A 22,052-nucleotide genomic window follows, 5' to 3' on the forward strand; every position below is an offset into this window, starting at 1 on the left:
GAAAATGACAAAAGTTAACAGATTTTATTTTGATAAATAAAATCGTAGATACGCTAATGAATTTTCTCACTTTTGTAATTTTTACCTCATTATTTCAAGATACACAATTGACCCCTTGCTAGATGGCTAAAACTGATGCATTTCGATTTTTTTTCATATATAAAATAATTTAATTATCTAAAAAACTGTATAATACAATCCTAATGTTTTATTCTTAATTACAAAGGCGGCCATATCTGTGCCACTTCTGCGTGCGCGGATTCCGGCAGCCACTTCTGGTAAGCTGACAACAGAACTAAAATTATAAATATATAATATCCACAGACTTTTATACTAGACCACTAACATCTATGGACGCACTGCCGAAAAGCTGATGCGAGTGCGAGGTGCAAGTGTTAGTGAAGGGTGCGGCCATATTGAATTAACAATAAGTCACTATCGAATGTTCAGTTGCTCATGATGTGCGTTTATCTGCATTCGTTATTACAGTACATAACGAAGCAGGCGAATGTTTTTGTGTTAAATATTGGTACATGTTATCAATAAGTTTGTAAGTCATGTCTTCGACGAGTAGCGTACTTGGATGTCTTGGATGCCGAAATCGAACCACTACTCCTGTAGTATTAAACCCTTTCTTTTGGACATTCTGTATATGCCAGACTATTGTATAGAAATCTTGTATAAAACCACTTGTATAGAATCTGTAGTACCTATAGCATATCTTGACTAAAATCAACATGGCGGCAAGCATCACGGCCGAGATGCCTGTCAGCGGTCTAGTATTGTATAGAAGTCTATGATAATATCTAAATATTATTTTATAAATTAAAATCTCACTTTTTTATCCAAACCCCAGATTTCTAGCAGTTTGTCTTTGGACACGACTCCCTGCGACTGCAGCGTTTGTACTACTATTGCTTGAGTGCGTGGTATCAACCTGAAAAAATCGTATTGAATTGATGTAATCTATTCGATGAATCAACGTGAAATCGAAAGGAGATAGAATAAAGGCTCAGTCACAATGAGTGGAATAAGGAATAAGATAAAGGAATAAGGAATAAGGCATGTTGCATCTCACTTTAATGTACGTGTACTGAAGTGAGATGCGACATTCCCTTATTCCTTATTCCTTTATCTTATTCCTTATTTTTGTCATTGTGTCTGAGCCTTAACGATTTACCTGGCCCATGACTTGGTGATGCTCCCAGGTGTCGTCAGCAGCGACGGGACAAATCGTTTCAGCTTAGGGCACACTTGACCCTCCAAGAAGAAATACGCGAACCACTTGACACCGTCCACGGATGCTCTATATCCATCGATGGTAGTGCCCATCCGGCCTTTCCAAATGTACCAGACACGCGGCAAATAATCTTCCCGGTTCCTTGATTATATCTATAAATGAGAATAATATTCGATTATAATAAAGATTAATATCTTTATAAATAAGTAGGAAAAACATTATAAAGCAACAATTGTGATAAAAATACCTTGGTGGTGGATCAACCAATGGTTCACTAAGATGCATAGCATGGGAGCGAATTTCGGCAATCATTCGGGTTCTATCGCCGTGACACCTCGCATGTACATCTTATTCGTTTCGTACACCTCTTTATAAACTACCTATTCCGGACTGATTTTCCGTAGAACACACAAAGAATGCATGAACACAAGTTCCTCCATTTCTGGTGTTCTGAAAGATGGTTCAGAATGGAGAGGTCGCATTCAATAGGTCTTAATTATCGATCATAATTAATAACACACCATACCTAACCTGTAAGCATGTTTCCACTTGGCCTTATCCTGATCCTCTTTTAGATCCGCCATACCTGCAAGAACTATCTGGCGCAGCAATTTCGCTTCCATGTCGGTTGGTAACGGCATTCTGTAACAATTTTTGTTGTAGACAACCATCTCAAACATATTGCAACGTACATACAGTCAAATTCCAGTATTCTGATCTAATCGAGGAAGTCAACGGGAAGACAATGATGACGAGGACTGTGAATGACGACGACGACGACGTTTCGTGGCGGTGGTTGATAGCGCGGCGCTTTACGACGTATTATCGTGTCCTGTTATCGTGTCCTGTCTCGCGGCACGTATTCCTCGCACTCGCGTAAGCTCTGCTCCTCCAGCCTCCTCGAGATTCGCCGCCATATTGATGATGCAAGACGCGCCGCTTGACTGTTTCCGTCTTTTTATAAGTCGACTATTTAGATTAGAAGTCGACTTTTAGTCGACTTTCCGCCATTTTTATAAGTCGACTATTTAGAAGTCGACTTTTAGTCGACTTTCCGCCATTTTTAGAAGTCGACTAGAAGTCGACTTATAAAAGTCGACTTGCCGTCGACTTTCCGTCAACTGTAGTGCGATTCTGTAACTCGTTATGAGGTATCGACTATCGTTGCGCAGATATTTTATATGGTAAAAAAGCTGCGCAATTGTCGTTATAACTCATAACGACGGCATAACGAGTTACAGAATTGCACTACTGTGCTCTTAGGGGAGTTATCCAATCAAAACGTTTCATTTTATGTCATTTCCGACGCGAGATCTTGCCATAAAATGAAACGTTTTGATTGGATAACTCATGACGCGACGTCGTGACGCGACGCGCGACACGTATAGTGGGAACGCAGCATTAGGCTGAGTTTCCACTGAGCGCGTCACGCGTCGCGTCATCCGAGTTAAACCAATCAAAACATCCCATTTTGTTCCCGTTACAAGTAATGTAATAAAATGGGATGTTTTGATTGGTCGCGACGGACTCAGCCTAAGGCTGAGTTTCCACTGAGCGCGTCACGCGTCGCGTCGTCTGTCGTTAACCAATCTAAACATCCCGTCACAAGTAATGTAATAAAATGGGATGTTTTGATTGGTTAACTTGTGATAACGCGACGCATAACGCGCTCAGTGGAAACTCAGCCTAAGGCTGAGCGCGTCACGCGTCGCGTCATCCGTCGCGACCAATCAAAACATCCAATTTTATTACATTATTTGTGATGGGATGTTTGGATTGGTTAACGACAGACGACGCGACGCGTGACGCGCTCAGTGGAAACTCAGCCTTAGCGTGGCAAAGTCTAAATGGAAATCATTGACTTCGTTTACACGGCACCGTTATGCCCGTATCAGACTACGGATTGGGATTAAGATTGGATTGAAATTTGACCAATCAGAGCAAAGTTTACTAAACTTGAAATCAGTTTTATCTGTTCTGATTGATTAAATTTCAATCCAATCTCAATCCCAATCCGTAGTCTGATACGGGCTTTAATCGGGTTTTATAACATCGGTAGTTCTTAGGCCGGTCAATCACAGCTATTCCATTCTTCTGAAGAATGATTACGATTGGTCTTCCTGACAACTACCGATGTTATAAAACCCGATTAACGGCGCCGTGTAACAGCGGTCATTGAGGCTCTCTACACCGGACCGTTTAATACGCGTACCAAGTACTATATCCGTATCAAATCCGTATCAAATCTCGGGTTATCCCAGTGTAAACCGAAATTTGATACGAATTTGATACGGATACAGTACTTGGTACGCGTATCAAACGGTCGGTCTAAACTATATAACTAAAAATTTGAGTGCGAATCAATGCAGACAGTGGTCTAGTTTACACCGACCGTTTGATACGCGTACCAAGTACTGTATCCGTATCAAATTCGTATCAAATTTTGGTTTACACCAGGATAACCCGAGATTTGATACGGATTTGATACGGATATAGTACTTGGTACGCGTATCAAACGGTCCGGTGTAGAGATCGAGCCTCGTGACTACGTTTACATGACACCGTTAATCGGGTTTTATAACATCGGTAGTTGTCAGGAAGACCAATCGTAATCATTCTTCAGAAGAATGGAATAGCTGTGATTGACCGGCCTAAGAACTACCGATGTTATAAAACCCGATTAACGGTGCCGTGTAAACGTAGTCAGTAATGCTGGGTCTACAATGCGAGTCGCAAAGTCGTGAGTTGCAAGAATTGACCAATCACAGTCGAATTTGAGGAGAATAATCGACTGTGATTGGTCAATTCTTGCGACTCACGACTTTGCGACTCGCATTGTAGACCCAGCATAAAGGTGCGATTTCACGATGACGCTCGACGCTGGATTCGAGCGTAAAATCTGGTCACGTGATAGATTTCTTAATTTCCGCGTCGAGTGAAAAAAGCTAAACTGTGTTTAGCTTTGACGCTCGACGCTCATTTCAGTCAATCCAGTGGTTATTTCAGTCAATCCAGTGGTTAGGTTGTAACCGGACGGTACAATTTCGTGCCCGATTCACGCGGCTATGTGTCCTTTTAACGGTCGCCACTCGGTTTGACCTATGTTCACCGAGAAGGTATAGGTAAGTGTTTCCCCGTTATGTTCTATGAATGTGTCATCTAACTAATTATTCCCCTTTTTATTTTCAGGTTCCCGCCACGGATGGACGATCTCCAGCGTCGCCCCTCGGATCATCGACTCCAATCGCCGTCGTATCACCACGCGGAACGAAGATGGCGGACCACCGCCTCTTCCGGTAAGTATCGGTACGTCGGTCAACTAACTTCCAAATTTAAATAAAATTTTAGGTTCCCGCAACGGATGGCGCGTCTGTGCCGTCTCCCCAGTGATCACCGGTAGCGACCTTCGATCAGGATCAACGAACGGCCGAGATGTCTGACCATCACCCCGCATGGGTAAGTATACGTATGTTGGTCAATCAACTATGTTAATTAATCAAAATTTTCAGGTTTTCGCGACGGATGCCTCTTCAGGGTCATCGCCCGATGGATCACCGATGATTTCCAGCGTCCAGGATCAACGCCCGACCAAGATGGCTGACCACCGTGCGCCTGAGGTATATATACGTAACTCGGTTAGCTAACTTTTTAACGACCGCACTTTTCCAGATTATTCGAACGAATGGCCGATCTCCATTCCCCAACGATGAATCACCGACGATTATCTCCGCTTAGGATCAACGATTCTCCAAGATGGCTGACATCCGCTTGATCAGGTATAAAGGAGATAATTAACTGACAATTCCTTTTGTATTTTGCAAATAATCAATTTGTTTATTCGCAGGCTTCGGTTTACACACACTTGGATGTTCACAATATTTCTTCACACAAGATGGCGTCGCACATTCGCTAAACGCACGCAAGTCCTTCGTTTCGGTAACACAGTACCGGTCGTCTTTCGTATCGACGATAGTTAACGCGTTTCGCGGGCGTTCCCGATTGTTATGGATGTTGGCAACGATTGTTTAAACACTCGACTTATACTCGCGGGACTTAACGCGAACGCGGGTGAATATCTTAGGAGAAGTTACCGTGCCGACGATCCTCGAGAGACTGCCTCGAGCACAGTGTTACCAGGTGGTCTGTGCGACCTCCCCCTAGGCTTATTTCGTTTCCCCCTAGAAATCTCCTAAATAGCCCCTATTAGTTGATAGAGTTGGCAACTTTACTTTGAATTTTTTTAAATTGATACATATTATATATAAAACTGTATAAATATAACACAACCAACATATATATATACTTAATGATATTATACAGTCTTTATATAAAACTAGATAAAGCCTATTACTAAATTTCCTTTATTTACGTAATATGCATGCAAATGAGATCTTCGAGAATAAACACGTTTCTTAAATCTAAATTTGAACTTGAATTATATCGCAGTTATAAGTTCTCAGATTCTGGTTTCCGGCCTTATTTTTCGGAAAAAACATCTAACATTGCAACGTCATTTTCATTTATATTAGTGTAAATAGTTTCAGTATTGAAACGCTTTAACATGGTAGCAGTAGGCTTAAAATCACAGCAGTTAATGTTCAGAGTGAGGCGGATATGCATAATTGCCTCTACCATTGCAATCGACATTTTGTTCCGCAACTTGTCCTTTACTATACTCATTATAGAGAAGGCGCGTTCGACTGAAGCATTCGAAAATGGAAGACTTAATAGAGCAACCACAAGCTTGGAAATATTTTCAAATCGTTTTGTTCCGCCAGCGTCTTTGATATCATACACTTCGGCCCAAAAGCTTTCAGTGCTTGTACAATTCTTAACTTGTGCAGTGTGAAGAAGGTTCCACTCTCGTATCGTACAGTCTATATTAGTACACACACTTTTTTTTAATTCTGAGGCAATTTCAGTTATATCTGCTTTGATTTGAGAAGAGGCTGATTCCGGCGAAAAAGTAGATATTTTCTCGAGCATTTTAATGTTCTCTGGAATTCTCTTCTGTAACTCCGAACATAGCAAGCTCAAAAAGTCTCTACACCGTTCTTTGACCTGAATGACAGTTTCTGGCTTCATGCTAGCACTCAGATTATTAAACTCATACCCAAAGTTCATGCATTGGAGGGGCATTAAATATTGTTTGAAATCAAAAATAGCTAATTCGTATCGCGATATTTTTTGCAGCCTTGAAGGAACAACAAGAGTTTGGAGGCTCGAGTATAGCAAATTGTTCACATCTTGAAACAGTTTCATTGGATCAACAGATTCGGATTGAAACAATCTGTTCATCGCCATGACGCCTTTCAAGCTGTTGCTCAGAAATGTTAAGAATAATTTGTTTTCCGGAGTGCAATACATTCCGTACAATTGATGAGCTATAAAGCAACGTTCCTTGTTGCTTTCAGTTATTTGAAAATGTAGTTTTAACGCATCCCATTGCTCTAGTATTGTATCTATAGCCTGAAGCCTCACTAACCAGCGTGTGTTTGATAGTTGTATGATTTTTTTCGGTAATGTACCCGCTAGAGTTTTGTAGATTTCTGCATATTCCAATTGTCGTTTTGTACTGTGAGAGAACCAGCTGTGAGTTTCACGTACCATAAAATCTAAATGTCTTGGTAGAACTTTGCAGGCTGCTTCGGCTGCAAGATGTAAAGAATGACAAATACATGTGATAACAATGAGCTCTGGATTAATATCTCGTAATATTGTTGTAACCGAATGATGCCGCCCAACGTTCACGCTTGCTCCATCGACACCGAGACCCAATAGTTTTTCGACTTTTAAACCGTCGGTCTTCAATTGGTGCAGTACTGCTTCCGCAATGGCATCCGACGTTCCAGCTTTTATTTCAATTAGTCGATAAAATGTTGTGACGATCTTTTTTTTCGACTCACTGAAATAGCGCATCATCAAGCAAAGGATTTTCTTGGTATCAATCGAAGTAGATTCATCAAGTATTAAGGAAAAATATGACTGATTAATGTCTTCTATCAACTCTTCCAAAATACACGGCGATAAGACGTTCTTGATTAGAGCAGAACATTTTGTACGATGCAGCTTGATATCCTGCAGCACTTGAGATTTTTCATCGAGACTTTTTATCACAATCGAGAGATGATCGACGGTTTTAATCGAGCAATGTTCTGCCACGTACGTCGCGATTTTTAATTCAGCTACCTTTCTTTGTTGAGACAGAGTTATTTTAGCGAATGTATCGATTTTTGGTAAAGAAGCAGCGATCTGTTGATTCCTTGCATGCTGTATATGCTTCTTCGAGCTACCATGATCTTCGAGAGTTCTTTTATGAGCGTTAAGAATTGTCTTGCAATAAGCACAGAATGCATTGGTTGAGTCCCCGTCAGGCGATGGTTTTAACCACCCTATATTGTGTAAATGAAATTAGACAATATTGCATACATTAAACGAATAAAACGAACAAAACGACATATATTAAAAACGTAGAATAAACTCAATTCTCGAGCTTCATGGAAAATGTATATATATTTCGGCGAAAACCAACCTTTAAAATTAGGATAAAGTTCCCAATTTTTAATATACTTTTGTACATATGATTTTTTTTGGGACATCTTTCATATACCGGATACAATGTATTATTTGAATATCTCCAAAATTTCCCCCGTCTCACCAAAGCAAATCCACAACAAACGACGATAACGAGATGATTACGTTGATGATTGGTCAAAGATTAGATTAGTAGAGTTTAGAGAACTCGTAGTGATTGGTTTTGGGATAGTGCATGTGCATTCTACTAATTAGAACTAGAGAACTGCAGAGGGCACTATAAGCATGAATGGTAAAGAAATTTTTCGACCTCCTTGAGTCTAGTAATCTCTAAAAAATATCCTAAAGATTTTAGAATATCCTAAAAAATCTCCCAAAGATTTTTTCCTCCTATTTCTCCACTAAACCAGGTAAAATATCCCTAGATCTAGGAGGAAATCTCCTAACTTGGCAACACTGCTCGAGCATCGTCGCTCTCAGTGGCTCCCCACTTACGGCCGTTACCCCCACTCCGGCTTCACGGCCGCTTTCTCTTTCTGGAATGTTCGTCGCGGCGCAATAACAACTTTCTCTTTTGTGCGCCGAACGTTCCAGAAGTTATTGACGGAAAATTCCAACGGTAGTACCATAAGGTCGACCCCCACTTTCCGCTCCCGGGTAGCGGTTTTCCAACTCGCTCACTTTTTGCGTTTTTTCGACGCCGACCCGTGCGCTCGACCTATTCCGCGTCCCTGATCATGCATCCGGACCGACTTCCCGTGGAAGACGTCCGGGTATACCTCGCGTCGTCGGCCGTCGACGCCGACCCCCGGTGACTCATCTACGCCACCTTCCCAGTCGGAAACCGTGGTCTGTTCTCGGCGATGACGCTTGGTTCACGAGATCGCGGGCGGTCACGTAACCCCATCTTCGCGTGGTCGGACTTCGACGCCGACCCGATTTTCGGGTGTACCAGGTCCCGTGCGACGATCATCGGTCATTTTTTCTCGCAAATTACCCATGTTCGCTAACTTCGCATCCGGGCGTCCGATCGTGACGCCGACCGGCTGTGATCGTTCTTTCGGTCTCGCGAGTGAGCCATTTATTACTCTCAGTCGCCTGAGACCCTCGGTTCCGTATTTCGCGAACGCGTTATCGGATTTGACCCGCGGTCGCTGATGACCCCTCCGTGGGTCGTCCGGGTGAGCCATTGGTGACTCTTTCGGTTGTGCGCGCGCCTGATCGCGATTTGTCGGACGCGCCGACCAATCGAAGATTGCGTGTGGCCTTTGCCTTGTCGCGCTTTACGCGTCGGTTCGCGCAACGAAAATGAAACTGGCGCTGCTTGCGCTTAGGCCAAAAACTCAAAATAACGGAAATTGAACCGACAAAACTTATACATTTAATTGCGGGCTCGGAAGCTAAGGCTCGCCCGTCTTGTTAACTTACAATCTAACTGCCCCTGTTCGGGCTTGCTAAACTTACGTCTAATTACCCCCGCTGGGGTCGTTCTCCCCGCTCGTGGGGCTCGCGAAGCTGCCGGACGCTGCTGGGCTCCGCTCCTCCTCGCTCGTCTCCAGCGCCAGATCCTCCCCCAGCTGGTCGAGCGCGCTGTTTATGGCCGCGAGACCCTTTGGCGGTTCCGCCCCGGTCACGGCCTCGCTCGCGAGTAGGCCCGTGGGTGTCGACCCACCGTCGGCCCCTTCGGATCCCGCCGTCAACGCGAGATCCGGCATGTCGCGGCTCACGGGGAAATCCGGCGTCCCCGTTGCGGCTGCTGCCTCCAACCCTCGTACCGGCGATGTCGCCCGACATATCGTGCGGATCGCCTCGTCAGTGAGTCGCCGCAGGATTACCCGCGGTGACCCTTCGCGTACGCGTCGCGACACTAATGCGCACGGTCGCAAGGTTATATTCCGCGTCCCTCTGAATCTATCACGTGACCAGATTTGACGCTCAAATCCAGCGTCGAGCGTCAAATCTGGTCACGTGATGGATTCAGAGGGACGCGAAATATAACCTAACCACTGGATTGGCTGAAATAAGCGTCGAGTGTCAAAGCTAAACACAGTTTAGCTTTTTGACGCTCGAATCCAGCGTCGAGCGTAAAATCTGGTCACGTGATAGATTTCAGCCAATCCAGTGGTTAGGTTATATTTCGCGTCCCTCTGAATCTAATCACGTGACCAGATTTGACGCTCGAATCCAGCGTCGAGTGTCATCGTGAAATCGCACAAGGGGATGCTAAAGCTAAGGCCGAACTTCCTCGACGTCGGTAATGTCAACTAAAGCAAAGGCCGAACTCCGACGCGAAAACGCCACCACGTAAGGTGGTGACCACTGGTGGTGACAACGCGAAACTCCGTACACGTACACACACCACTGAATTGCTCACACCCGCACACCCACGGTGGTAGAGAGACATATGCTATAGACGCGGCAACGCCGCGCGGCGTTGCCGCGTCTATGGATTCTTAGCAATACGGCCTGAACCTGACCTCCCGTAAGTTAGCCGGTCAACTTCGACTTTATTAATTTTTTTTTTTTTTAATCGTTTGTTGGTCGTTTGTTGGTGATTGTTGGCCTAATTACAACGTTTGTTGGTTCTTAATTTTTGTTTAAATTAAAAAAGAAAAATTAGCCTTAAGTTAGCCGGAAAAATTTTATTTTTAATTAAAAAAAAGCCTAATCGATGCGTAATCGTTCGCTGATGATTGTTGGTCTAATTTTAGCGTTTGTTGGTTTATTATTAGTCTTAAAAACGAAAAAAAACGAAAAATTATCTCACATTAAAGTAATCGAAGATTGGTTTATTTGCCTACGACTTAAGGTTTATTTCTATCAATTTAAGGCTAACATCTATAAAACTGGCTATGAATACGGGCCTTAACATCGGCAGAAAATCATTCGTATGTATTTAGCCGGAAATGAACGTCTTTTTAAAGAATCTCTATATGAAATCGTTTGTATTTCGTATGAAGACTTTTGAAGTGCAATTGAAAAGGTTTGTGAGTCATTCGTTTAATTGTAATTAATTATTTATTTTTACACCATGCATTTAGCCGAAATAGATAAATTAATAAAAGTTTTTATATGGAATCGTTTGTATTTTGTATGAAGAGTTATGAAGTGTGATTAAAAAGGTTTGTGAGTCACCCAGATAATTTTAATTAAATATTTATAAACTCGGTAATTATATATAGCCGAAATATAGATTTTTAGTTATTCATGTTAAAAGAAAAAGGCGCTAGTGTTCCCGAAGGTCCGTCTGCAGTCAGAATTAATATAAACGTTTTAAAAATTATTTTATACTGAAATAAATAAATATACAGGCTATAATAAGCCTGTAGCTATAAGCGATAGTTGCTAATTAAGTTTGTCACTCATATATTTCCATCTTGCAGAGGACCTCCGTAACGAGATCAAAGATGTACCAGTTGTGCAGGGTGAAGAGGTTATCTCAAACGCCCTGCCATAGCCCAAGAGCGACTCAAATGTCATTACCGCTGAGAAGTACTTCTTGCCATTTGAGTTAGCATGTCAGAGCAAGTCACCGCGGATTGTGATGACACAGCACTGGACTGCCTGCAGAAGTTAATCGCATATGGCCATCTCACTGGCAATGTGCCTGATTCAACGGAGCCTAACAAGCTGCTGATTGTGCGCATTGTCGAGACAATTTGCGGTTGCTTCACCGGTCTACAGACCGATGAGGGTGTGCAGCTGCAGATTATTAAAGCTTTGCTGACTGTAATGACAAGCCAGCATGTGGAGATACACGAGGGTACGGTATTGTTAACAATTCGTACTGTTTACAACGTTTACTTGGCATCACGCAACCTGATGAATCAAACAACAGCCCATGCGACTCACGCAGATGATCAACGTGCTCTTCGCGCGAATGGAGACTCAGGCGGAGGAAGAGAATGTGAGGCTTGATGGGGAACATCAGCAGAAGGGTTCTGTCATAGCAAACGGCGAAACTGAAGCCAAGCTAAGTCCAGAGAATGCTCCTGGTAAATTAAAATTGTCATTGAGAAATCGTAGAGGTAAAGCAATCCGCGTGACGGACGACAGATGTTTCGATCGAGAAGCTGGTGGCGACGCCGTCGATGTGTGCAGGCACAGATTACGCAAGATTATGTTGGAAGATGTAACATCATCCGGTAATGTCGCGGGCGGTAAGATATTAATAAATAACTATTAACAATTATCGTATATTATTTTGTTACAATATAAACGGTTTCTGTTTTAATAGTTTTGTAGAATCGAATCGAAGATAAATCGGAAAGTAATGCTAAAAAAAAGGAAAAGTTTTCCTGCAAGTTTTAGACAGTAATAAATTGTTCTTTTGATTAATTTCAGATACTACCGATGATATATTAGCGAAATACAGAAGAAAGCCAAGCGCAGCTAGCGATACAGCCTCGGTCGAAAGCAATCAGTCCCGTACAAAAGAGGTGGAAGACGAAAGACTTTCAATCGATCCGAATAATGTAGAACTCTCTTATGCTTTTGCGGATGCTAAAAGAAAATTACGTATGGTACTTAGTACTTAGCACTGCTGACCTTCAACACATTCCATGGAATACTTCAGAGGTATTTATTGTATTATTTTTTAATCATGGCGTACAAAACAAAGTGTGATTTTTTTATGGATTACTTAATTACTTAATGTTCAAATATTGGCATATAAAATTTTATTACAGAGACATTGTTGGTCGCAGAAAGAAAACGAACTGGTTGCGTTTTTACAACTACAATTGGCAGAAGCTATAAACCTGCAGGATAGGGCATTAATAGCTCATCTTCATGAAACTTTACGTTGCGTGCGTCTATTTAATGACGATGGATGTAGAAAGCTCTTCAAATCACTTCGAGAGGATTATCAAAAACGATCTCCTTATATCGCATATTTAATCAGATGTCGTCAAGGATTGCTGTCGACATTAGCTCACTTAGATAGGTACTGTTTATATATAAATATCATCTTTGTATGTAATGTATAAGTAAATGTAAAATATGTTTAAATGTAAGATGTTAACCGTTTAATAATAATATTTTCCAGATTATGCGTGCGAGTTAAGTGCGATCAGGATGCTATCAATAATTATCTTGTATCCGTTTGTGTGAGGGTATTTTTGGAAAAAAAGGAGGCTTTCCTCCTGCGTTTCTGCGAAGAGTTTAAAAAGCTTACGCTAGCTGACGAGAAACAGGATCTCGTGGATAATTTTCTAGGAAAGGTCCACGCGGAAATGGACAACGATCCGATCTGGCAATGTACATGAATATAATTATTTATCTCGCAATTGATCTTAGCGGAGTGCTCAGAGACGTCTGAACTTACTTCTTACTTTCAGCGGCGAGCGCCAACCAGTTAGATTTGGCGAGAGTTGTGGTGGAAAGAACCGTCATGGCACGGGTACCACAATGCGCTCTATCTAAATGAAGATGGAGATGTATATAGGGACCAGCTTCTTCAGGATCACATAAAAAAGTTGGCGAAAGTCGTAACTCCAAATCACAAGGACCTACGCATTCCAAATGTTTATCATTACGAATGTTCCTGGTCATGGGCGCAGGCTGAATTGGCTGTGATATCGGCGTATAAGACTCCTAGGGATAAGTTGCAGTGTGTATTTCGTTGCGCGACTACCATCATGAATCTCCTCTCCATGGCGTCGGAAAGAGGCATACCTGCTGCCGACGATCTGACTCCCGTGCTGGTCTATGTCATAATCCAGGTATGCGATTGAAAAGAGAATATGTGATTTTAGCAAGAAGAGTGATTGTTAACGTGTGCTTAATTTCAGACTAATCCGCCGTCGTTGTATCGACTGTTCAATATGTAGACAGCTTTTACGGGAATCGATTGGAGGGAGAGGAACAATATTGGTGGACGCAGTTCTGCGCCGCGATCGAGTTTATTAAGACAATGGATTAACAGTTTCTCAAGAGTATCACGATAAATAAGATTAGATTCGATGCTGGTGATAATGTAGATATGTATCATAATCATAATTTGACGATTTCATAAAGAAGAAGAACAATATCTTGTGTAAAGCTAGCTGAACAGTTTTATGCTTCCAGTATCTTGATTAAAATTCTTAAATAGCCTCTTAAATAGTCTGTTAGTTCTTTCGCACGTTATTATGTAACATTAGCAAAGACTGAATATACGTAAAGTGTGGCTTTATTTTTATTTGTAACTCTATTGTACAATTTCGCAGGACATCGAAAAAAAAGAAACGTTTAGATATTCTATAATTTATGTGTAAACAATACAGAACTTATAGAGAATTGATAACCATTTAGCAGGATAAACTGTCTTGACGTACTCTTTCTACATGCGCACCTTCCCCAAGAGCCGAGACTCGAACCAGATCCTTGAAAAATATCGCCACTTTCGTAGAGCTTTTGTACAGTTTTACTCTAGGATTATGTATCAGGAATATCGCGAGAGAAAGAAAGACTTCGGAGATTTTTATCCGAATCGATCGACATAAAGAGAGAGCATAGTAAAGAAGCTATAGCTTTCGAGAATTTGAACGCATAATACTTGTTAATACTATGAGCGAATTAGTTTACGTCACTCTGTCAAGCTTTAATATTAAATTACTAATAATATATCGATATCAGTAGTTTAATAATAATACATTTAAAAGCGTTCAATTTAAAAGCAGGGCAATCCTAATAAACGACTGTAAAAAAAATTCAAGATGGAACGCAATTAGCAACTATCGCTTATAGCTATACAGGCTTATAGCCTGTATATTTATTTATTTCAGTATAAAATAATTTTTAAAACGTTTATATTAATTCTGACTGCAGACGGACCTTCGGGAACACTCGCGCCTTCTTCTTTTAACATGAATAACTAAAAATCTATATTTCGGCTATAATTACCGAGTTTATAAATATTTAATTAAAATTATCTGGGTGACTCACAAACCTTTTTAATCACACTTCATAACTCTTCATACAAAATACAAACGATTCCATATAAAAACTTTTATTAATTTATCTATTTCGGCTAAATGCATGGTGTAAAAATAAATAATTAATTACAATTAAACGAATGACTCACAAACCTTTTCAATTGCACTTCAAAAGTCTTCATACGAAATACAAACGATTTCATATAGAGATTCTTTAAAAAGACGTTCATTTCCGGCTAAATACATACGAATGATTTTCTGCCGATGTTAAGGCCCGTATTCATAGCCAGTTTTATAGATGTTAGCCTTAAATTGATAGAAATAAACCTTAAGTCGTAGGCAAATAAACCAATCTTCGATTACTTTAATGTGAGATAATTTTTCGTTTTTTTTTCGTTTTTAAGACTAATAATAAACCAACAAACGCTAAAATTAGACCAACAATCATCAGCAAACAATTACGCATCGATTAGGCTTTTTTTAAATTAAAAATAAAATTTTTCCGGCTAACTTAAGGCTAATTTTTCTTTTTTAATTTAAAAAACAATTAAGAACCAACAAACGTTGTAATTAGGCCAACAATCACCAACAAACGACCAACAAACGATTAAAAAAAAAAAAAATTAATAAAGTCGAAGTTGACCGGCTAAGTTACGGGAGGTGGAGACCTCGCGTGGTGACAACGCGAAACTCCGGTTTCAGTGTTACCAACTAATTTCAGGTTCTATGAAGTGGTGTATGTCCGTACACGTACACAAACCACTGAATTGCTCACACGGACGCACGGTAGAGAGACATATGCTATAGACGCGGCAACGCCGCGCGGCGTTGCCGCGTCTATGGATTCTTTAGCAATACGGCCTGAACCTGAAAATGCTTTCTGGCCGTCCGTAGCAGAAGGCAGTAACGTATCAAGGCTGATAAGCACCCGCTTTTTATAAATTACATATATTCTTATGCACACATGTGCGTATATATATATAATATGTATCTAATTATTATGTGTATGTTTATAATTGTCTGATGACAAATAATAACAGTAGCATAATTGAGAATGTGAATTAGTATACATAGTATGTATTGACGCGGGTACTTATTAGACTTGGCAATTTACTGCATCTCTTGCACCTCAAATAATTTTTTTCTTGTAATGTAAATGAATGATGTAAAACTCTTTCAAAGGATCTATCCATTATTGATGGGGTAAAATAATAACTTCTATAACAAATGCAATAAATATTAAATTTATAGTATTGATTTATATAACTAATTTTATTCTGTCCTTATACATAGAAAAATATACACTCAGTCTTAGCATCAGAGTAGAGGGTAACGCAGCTGATGAACAGTATAGATAACAAACTGAATAAAAATCTTAATTATTATAACATAATGATATTAATAAGATTTTTATTCAGTTTGTTATTATATCTATACTGTTCATCAGCTGCGTTACCCTCTACTCTGATGCTAAGACTGAGTGTATATTTTTCTATATAAAGACAGAATAAAATTAATTATATAAATCAATACTATAAATTTAATATTTATTGCATTTGTTATAGAAGTTATTATTTTACCCCATCAAGAATGGATAGATCCTTTGAAAGAGTTTACATAAAAAGCTCAGCGTTGGAAACCTCATATTATTCATAATTCTCCATTATTTGTTTAAATCTACGCAGGTTCCTTTTCAGTAAGATTGATAGTCTGAAGTAATAGGTGATGGCAAAAAATCTGAAATTATTGCACTATCATGCAGAAGCACTAAGAATTTAAATATATATTTTTATGCATATTAAAAGATATATTAGCAATCAGTCTAATTAGAAAAAAGATGTACCAGATAATATAAAAGAAATTGTATATAAAAAAATGGTTTCTAATATGTATTCAGAGAATGTTGATTTATCATATTATTCTTTCAAACTTGCTTTCCTCCTTTTGAAAATTTACACCAAGAGAAACTTTTGTAACATATTACTTTGTATTGATTTTTTTTAACATCTTTATTTCTTAAAAAGGAAACGAAAACCGTAGAAGAAAATTATTAAACTTATTTTTATCGTGTTGAGAATTCATTCAATTTTATCGCTACGTGTCTCAACTTCTCTTGTTCAAAACAAAAAACTAATTTATAGCTTTTGATTTTATATATAATTGTTAAATTTCAGTTTTGTCAGATGCGATTTGTGCGAGCTTATTTCGTGGAGCAAATATTTTGTTGCGTTTTCGAGAGTGTTTATCCGATCATTAGCGAAGCGACGCGATGCATTTATATTTGATCACGAGGGACTATGCGCAAATTTTCGCATTGTTTGCGGATTTTATAACTTTATTGACGAATATAAGATCTAATATCTTTCGCATAATTGATTTACGATTACTCGCGTTTTATTGAGGCTCAGTTGTACACCCGTCTGCATCACGTCAATAAAAATCTGGCAGGAAAATGTGTATGAATTTATTCATTTAGCAAAGGATGCGCGTTGACCTTAGAAGCGCACGTTGGAATTTCATCCGAAGGGAAAAAACTTTGTCGCGTTTTTTTAATCTTTCTGATTCTCAAAATAAATTCTTCGTGTATATTTTTTCGCGCTTATAATATTATTTGATTTTTGCAGATTAATTTTCTTTTCACGCATGAAATATATTTTGGCAACTATGCCGTCTATAGGAAGAAATCTGTCGGACTGTGCTAACTCGGACCACGTGCGTTTCTGACGTTTAGATATTAGTGAAATTCGGTTAGAAAACAAAAAAATGACCTGTCTCGTTTCTTGATAGAAATTCGAGATGCTAAATACTAATTTATTGGGTGCGTTCGGGAAGACACTATTAGTGCTATTTGCTTATTTTATCCTTGTTTTACACCTGATGAACGATAAAGGCTGCGGTCCACTTGACGCTACAAATACTTTGGAGCGTTCTTCTTCTCCTTCTTTCTTCATTGAAAGAAAAGAGAAGAGGAATGCTTCGAAGCATTTGTAGCGTCAAGTGGACCCCGCAGAAAGATAGAATGATATATGCAATAGCGCTAATAGCGCGCTTCCCGAACGCAGCCATTGTGTTATAAATTCGACGTTCGCTTTTCGCGTGAGACTGGCATCGGCTTCCTATGTCGCTAAACGGGTCTTTTTCAGTTGGATACGTTTTTTTCATTATAATATACAGAGGAGAAGAAGCTAGGGATAGTGGGATAGGTAGACATACATTTTGTACGACAATATCGGGGGTCTATCGTTAGTACGATTATTTTTTCTCTGGGCCCGGAGCCTCGTCCACGATGATAATATCGCGGACACGGGACGTCTCCAGAATCGTGCTCCGATTACTTTGTACTAAGAATAATTCTGCATAAATTTCTTTTGTGCCTTTATATCATATGTATTTTTCAAGCAAAGTTCATTTGCAGAATTTACGCGATGGAAGATATATGTATACATATATAAACACACACGTGTGTGTGTGTGTGTGTGTGTATACATCTTCCATCGCATAAATTCTGCAAATGCACTTTGCTTGAAAAATACATATGATATAAAGGCACAAAGTAAAAAAAGTTTATGCAGAATTATTCTTATTGTTAGTACAAAGTAATCGGAGCATGATCCTGGAGACGTCTCATGTCCGTGATATCGTCATCGTGGACGGGGCCTGGGGCCCACAGAAAAAATAATAAAAATAATATGTATGTGCGTATGCGTATGTATATATGTGCGATTGCGTATGCGTGTGCGTGTGTATGTATATCTATGTTCAATTGCATTACTGGTTTTATGTAATATTATTTACTTTCGACAGTAACAATAAAAAAAATAATATATTTCATTTATATATGTATTTTCGTTTATATTTCCCAACATTTTATCAACGAAATAATAAATACAGTTTCTTGTCCTAAATAACATTACCGTTTTTCTTTCTTCAAATATACCCTGGAATCCTAACACCACTTCCAAAAAATCCTGATTTTACCATACTAATACGCTATCCAGTATACTAAGAGAGAGAGGGACAGGGATGTAGAGAGGGAGAGAGAGAAAGAGAGAGAGAGACAGAGAGAGAGAGAGAGAGAGGAATAAATGGGTGCATGTAAATTACATACATAGGAGAGAAAGGAATGGGCGCGTTCAACAGACCAAGCCGCTGAGTAGCAATCGAACGTGATTGGCTCTTACTTTTAGAACCAACCAATCAACGCAGAGTGTTATAAGACGAACTCAACAGTTGTGTCTGCTGAACGCGGCCAATAATACGAGAAATATCTGTTCTTGTCTAACGAGGCATCTGTTACGACATATCTGCCAAAGCTCGTTCTTTGAAACGGCTTTATAGATCGCAAAATCCTTTTACAGGAGTAAAGTATAGATACTAATGAAGAGTGGGAATATAAAGAAAATAGTGATAATTGGAAAAAATGTAAAAATGCCTAACGAGGCACCTGTACGACATATCTGTCAAAGCTCGTTCTTTGAAACGGCTTTATAAATCGCAAAATCCTTTTACAGGAGTAAAGTATAGGTACTAATAAAGAGTGGGAATATAAAAAAAGTAGTGATAATTGAAAAAAATGTAAAAATGGCCGCGTTCAGCAGACACACCTGTTGACATGATGTACAGATGCCTCGTTAGGCATTTTTACATTTTTTCCAATTATCACTACTTTCTTTATATTCCCACTCTTCATTAGTATCTATACTTTACTCCTGTAAAAGGATTTTGCGATCTATGAAGCCGTTTCAAAGAACGAGCTTTGACAGATATGTCGTACAGATGCCTCGTTAGGCATTTTTACATTTTTTTCAATTATTACTAATTTTTTTATATTCCCACTCTTCATTAGTACCTATACTTTACTCCTGTAAAAGGATTTTGCGATGTATGAAGCCGTTTCAAAGAACGAGTTTAGACAGATATGTCGTTGAGTTCATCTGATCAACACTCTGCGTTGATTGGTTGGTTCTAAAAGTAAGAGCCAATCACGTTCGACTGCTACTCAGCGGCTTGGTCTGCTGAACGCGCCCAATGCCTAACGAGGCATCTGTACGACATATCTGTCAAAGCTCGTTCTTTGAAACGGCTTCATAGATCGCAAAATCCTTTTACAGAAGTAAAGTTTAGGTACTAATGAAGGGTGGGATTGTAAAATAATTAGTAATAATTGAAAAAAATGTAAAAATGCCTAACGAGATATCTGTACCACATATCTTTCAAAGCTCGTTCTTTGAAACGGCTTCATAGATCGCAAAATCCTTTTACAGGAGTAAAGTTTAGGTACTAATGAAGGGTGGGATTGTAAAATAATTAGTAATAATTGAAAAAAATGTAAAAATGCCTAACGAGATATCTGTACCACATATCTTTCTAAGCTCGTTCTTTGAAACGGCTTCATAGATCGCAAAATCCTTTTACAGGAGTAAAGTTTAGGTACTAATAAAGGGTGGGATTGTAAAATAATTAGTAATAATTGAAAAAAATGTAAAAATGCCTAACGAGATATCTGTATCATATATCTGTCCTGGTTCGATTGCTGTGTAGGAATCAGACAATGTAGCCAACCCCGAAACTGCCCACAGCTGCGTGCGCCATCGCGCCGTCTCTCGCAAGATCCGTGAACTACTGCTGTGACATGATTGCTGCTCTGCGTGAATATTTTTGTGAAAAATATACACGATCGTTTCAAAGCTCCCATTTTTATTCTAGGCTTTCAATCTCAATTTCAAAGGTACGTTATTGTTTGTGCACGTCTTCTGAAGGGTGGGAAAGTTTAATTTCGTACATATTACGTATACAACTGTTTATATTAGAAAATAAGGTTATGAGGTGACAGCATTTTAAAAATTTTTTCAATTATTACTAATTATTTGACAATCCCACCCTTCATTAGTACCTCTACTTTACTCCTGTAAAAGGATTTTGCGATCTGTAAAGCCGTTTCAAAATAGGAGCTTTGACTGTTTTTGTCGGTAATTTGAACGGCTTTAGCATCCCCTTAAGGGGATCCTGCAGTGACAGACGAACTTCCTCGATGTCGATAATGTCAACCTTTCTAATTTTGTTTTCCCTATATCTGTCTTTGTCTAACGAAATGACATCTGTCCTTGTTTGATTGCTCGCCATCTCTTGCAAGATTCGACAACTACTGTTGCTGCTCTTCTTGTCAGTCTGCATCCGTATTTGCAGTACTAAAATAAAATTCACATTTTTCTTTTATTGTACGCATTGAATCTTACTTCTACTTGCACGATATTATTCCTACATGTTTTCCTAAGGCTAGGAGACAAACATTATGTATGTATAAACTGCAGAATTTTTGTTTTAACCAAATATTGTCGTCAGGTGACAGCTGTATGTGCCCAAATAAGTAACATTTTTAATTTTTTGGTGTTTTTTATATAAAATCGCGTGTTCTAGCCTAGATTTTTGTGCGTACTTTAATTCTGTAAAAGATTTTTGCAATTCTATAAAGCCAATTAAAAGATTTATGTGAAAACGATAATGTCGGTAAATCATACGGCTGCAGGATCCCCTTAAGGGGATGCTGGAGCCGCAGGCGAACTCGATCAGCGTCGATAAAGAAGTGCTCACCGACTATATCTGTCCTTGTATAGACAAGGATATAGACAAGGATAGCACCTAACCTTGCATCTTCCACTGGTCTAAGTAATATCTTTTTTTTAAGGCTTCAAATCTTACTTCTAATTGCACGATATTATTCCTGACAGTTTTTTGTAGAGGGCTGCATCACTATTTTCTATAGAAAAACTGCAGAATTTTTGTATAAAGCAAATATTGTCGTCAGGTGAAGACAATATTTATAAAAATAAATTTTTTTTTAGTTTATCAGAAAAAATCATGTACAGCCCTCTACATTTTTGTGCGTACTTTAATCGTGTAAAAGGATTTTCCATTCTGTTCAGCCAATTCAAAGATATTGCTTAGACCGATTATGCCTTGTCGCTGTCACTCCAGGATCCCCTTAAAGGCTATAATACACAAAATGCATAGCGTAGCATAAGCATAGCACAAGACCGCTGGACCAATGAGCATCCAGCATAATGTCGCCATATTAATTTACGTAAGATGCTCATTGGTCCAACGGTCTTATGCTATGCTTATGCGACGTTATGCATTTTGTGTGTGACGGCCTTAACAGTCGCAATAAAAATTTTCTTTCCGGACAAAACACGTCCGAACAGGTCCGCGCACGTTATGCTGCGTTCCCACTATACGCGTCGCGCGTCGCGTCACGACGCCGCGTCATGAGTTATCCAATCAAAACGTTTCATTTTATGACGTCATTTCCGACGCGAGATCTTGCCATAAAAATGAAACGTTTTGATTGGATAACTCATGAC

At 39.4% G+C, this 22,052-nt stretch overlaps 2 protein-coding genes and 1 long non-coding RNA gene across 16 annotated transcripts; 2 read left to right on the forward strand and 1 right to left on the reverse strand.

Moving 5' to 3' along the window:
- Positions 1 to 146: 146 nt before the first annotated feature.
- On the reverse strand, positions 147 to 9,809 carry LOC139779048 (probable ATP-dependent RNA helicase DHX37). 9 transcript variants are annotated; one of them, XR_011719785.1, is made up of 7 exons: positions 4,886 to 9,809; positions 1,937 to 2,194; positions 1,767 to 1,882; positions 1,488 to 1,690; positions 1,181 to 1,392; positions 838 to 937; positions 147 to 295 (listed from the first exon to the last, which is right to left on the reverse strand). XR_011719785.1 is itself a non-coding variant. In XM_071717261.1 (6 exons), exons 4-6 carry the CDS (start codon positions 1,330 to 1,332, stop codon positions 215 to 217), a joined length of 321 nt encoding a protein of 106 aa, XP_071573362.1. In that variant the 5' UTR covers positions 1,333 to 1,392; positions 1,488 to 1,690; positions 1,767 to 1,882; positions 1,937 to 2,495; the 3' UTR covers positions 147 to 214. The 9 variants fall into 9 exon arrangements, 2 of the variants coding, with proteins under 2 accessions (XP_071573362.1, XP_071573361.1); XR_011719784.1 differs by having other exon boundaries at positions 4,796 to 9,809; XR_011719783.1 differs by having other exon boundaries at positions 1,937 to 4,563; positions 4,645 to 9,809.
- A 457-nt stretch (positions 9,810 to 10,266) lies between these two features.
- Positions 10,267 to 20,912, forward strand: LOC139779050 (uncharacterized). Its single transcript, XR_011719789.1, has 2 exons — positions 10,267 to 10,547; positions 20,692 to 20,912. It is a non-coding gene; the product is annotated as an uncharacterized lncRNA (long non-coding RNA).
- LOC139779049 (GTPase-activating protein and VPS9 domain-containing protein 1-like) lies at positions 10,992 to 14,077 on the forward strand. 6 transcript variants are annotated; one of them, XM_071717264.1, is made up of 8 exons: positions 10,992 to 11,015; positions 11,158 to 11,537; positions 11,631 to 11,934; positions 12,119 to 12,352; positions 12,463 to 12,719; positions 12,822 to 13,033; positions 13,114 to 13,497; positions 13,567 to 14,077. In XM_071717264.1, exons 4-7 carry the CDS (start codon positions 12,263 to 12,265, stop codon positions 13,200 to 13,202), a joined length of 648 nt encoding a protein of 215 aa, XP_071573365.1. In that variant the 5' UTR covers positions 10,992 to 11,015; positions 11,158 to 11,537; positions 11,631 to 11,934; positions 12,119 to 12,262; the 3' UTR covers positions 13,203 to 13,497; positions 13,567 to 14,077. The 6 variants fall into 6 exon arrangements, with proteins under 6 accessions (XP_071573365.1, XP_071573363.1, XP_071573367.1 ...); XM_071717262.1 differs by lacking the exon at positions 10,992 to 11,015 and adding an exon at positions 11,020 to 11,044; XM_071717266.1 differs by lacking the exon at positions 10,992 to 11,015 and having other exon boundaries at positions 11,022 to 11,537; positions 11,613 to 11,934.
- Positions 20,913 to 22,052: the final 1,140 nt, after the last annotated feature.

The sequence above is a fragment of the Temnothorax nylanderi genome, unplaced genomic scaffold (genome assembly GCF_030848795.1).
Source record: "Temnothorax nylanderi isolate EJ_2023f unplaced genomic scaffold, tnyl_v1.0 TNYL_tig0206_pilon, whole genome shotgun sequence".
Lineage (NCBI taxonomy): Eukaryota > Metazoa > Arthropoda > Insecta > Hymenoptera > Formicidae > Temnothorax > Temnothorax nylanderi.

Excerpts from the sequence above, each read along its gene's own strand:
- LOC139779048 (XM_071717260.1), bottom strand. The coding sequence starts at position 1,332 with ATGGGCACTACCATCGATGGATATAGAGCATCCGTGGACGGTGTCAAG. Across the intron at positions 938-1,180 it reads ATCACCAAGTCATGGGCCAG|GTTGATACCACGCACTCAAG; the intron begins GTAAATCGTTAA and ends CGATTTTTTCAG. Across the intron at positions 296-837 it reads TCTGGGGTTTGGATAAAAAA|TTCTGTTGTCAGCTTACCAG; the intron begins GTGAGATTTTAA and ends TTATAATTTTAG.
- LOC139779049 (XM_071717264.1), top strand. The coding sequence starts at position 12,263 with ATGCTTTTGCGGATGCTAAAAGAAAATTACGTATGGTACTTAGTACTT. Across the intron at positions 12,353-12,462 it reads TTCCATGGAATACTTCAGAG|AGACATTGTTGGTCGCAGAA; the intron begins GTATTTATTGTA and ends ATTTTATTACAG. Across the intron at positions 13,034-13,113 it reads CAACGATCCGATCTGGCAAT|CGGCGAGCGCCAACCAGTTA; the intron begins GTACATGAATAT and ends TCTTACTTTCAG.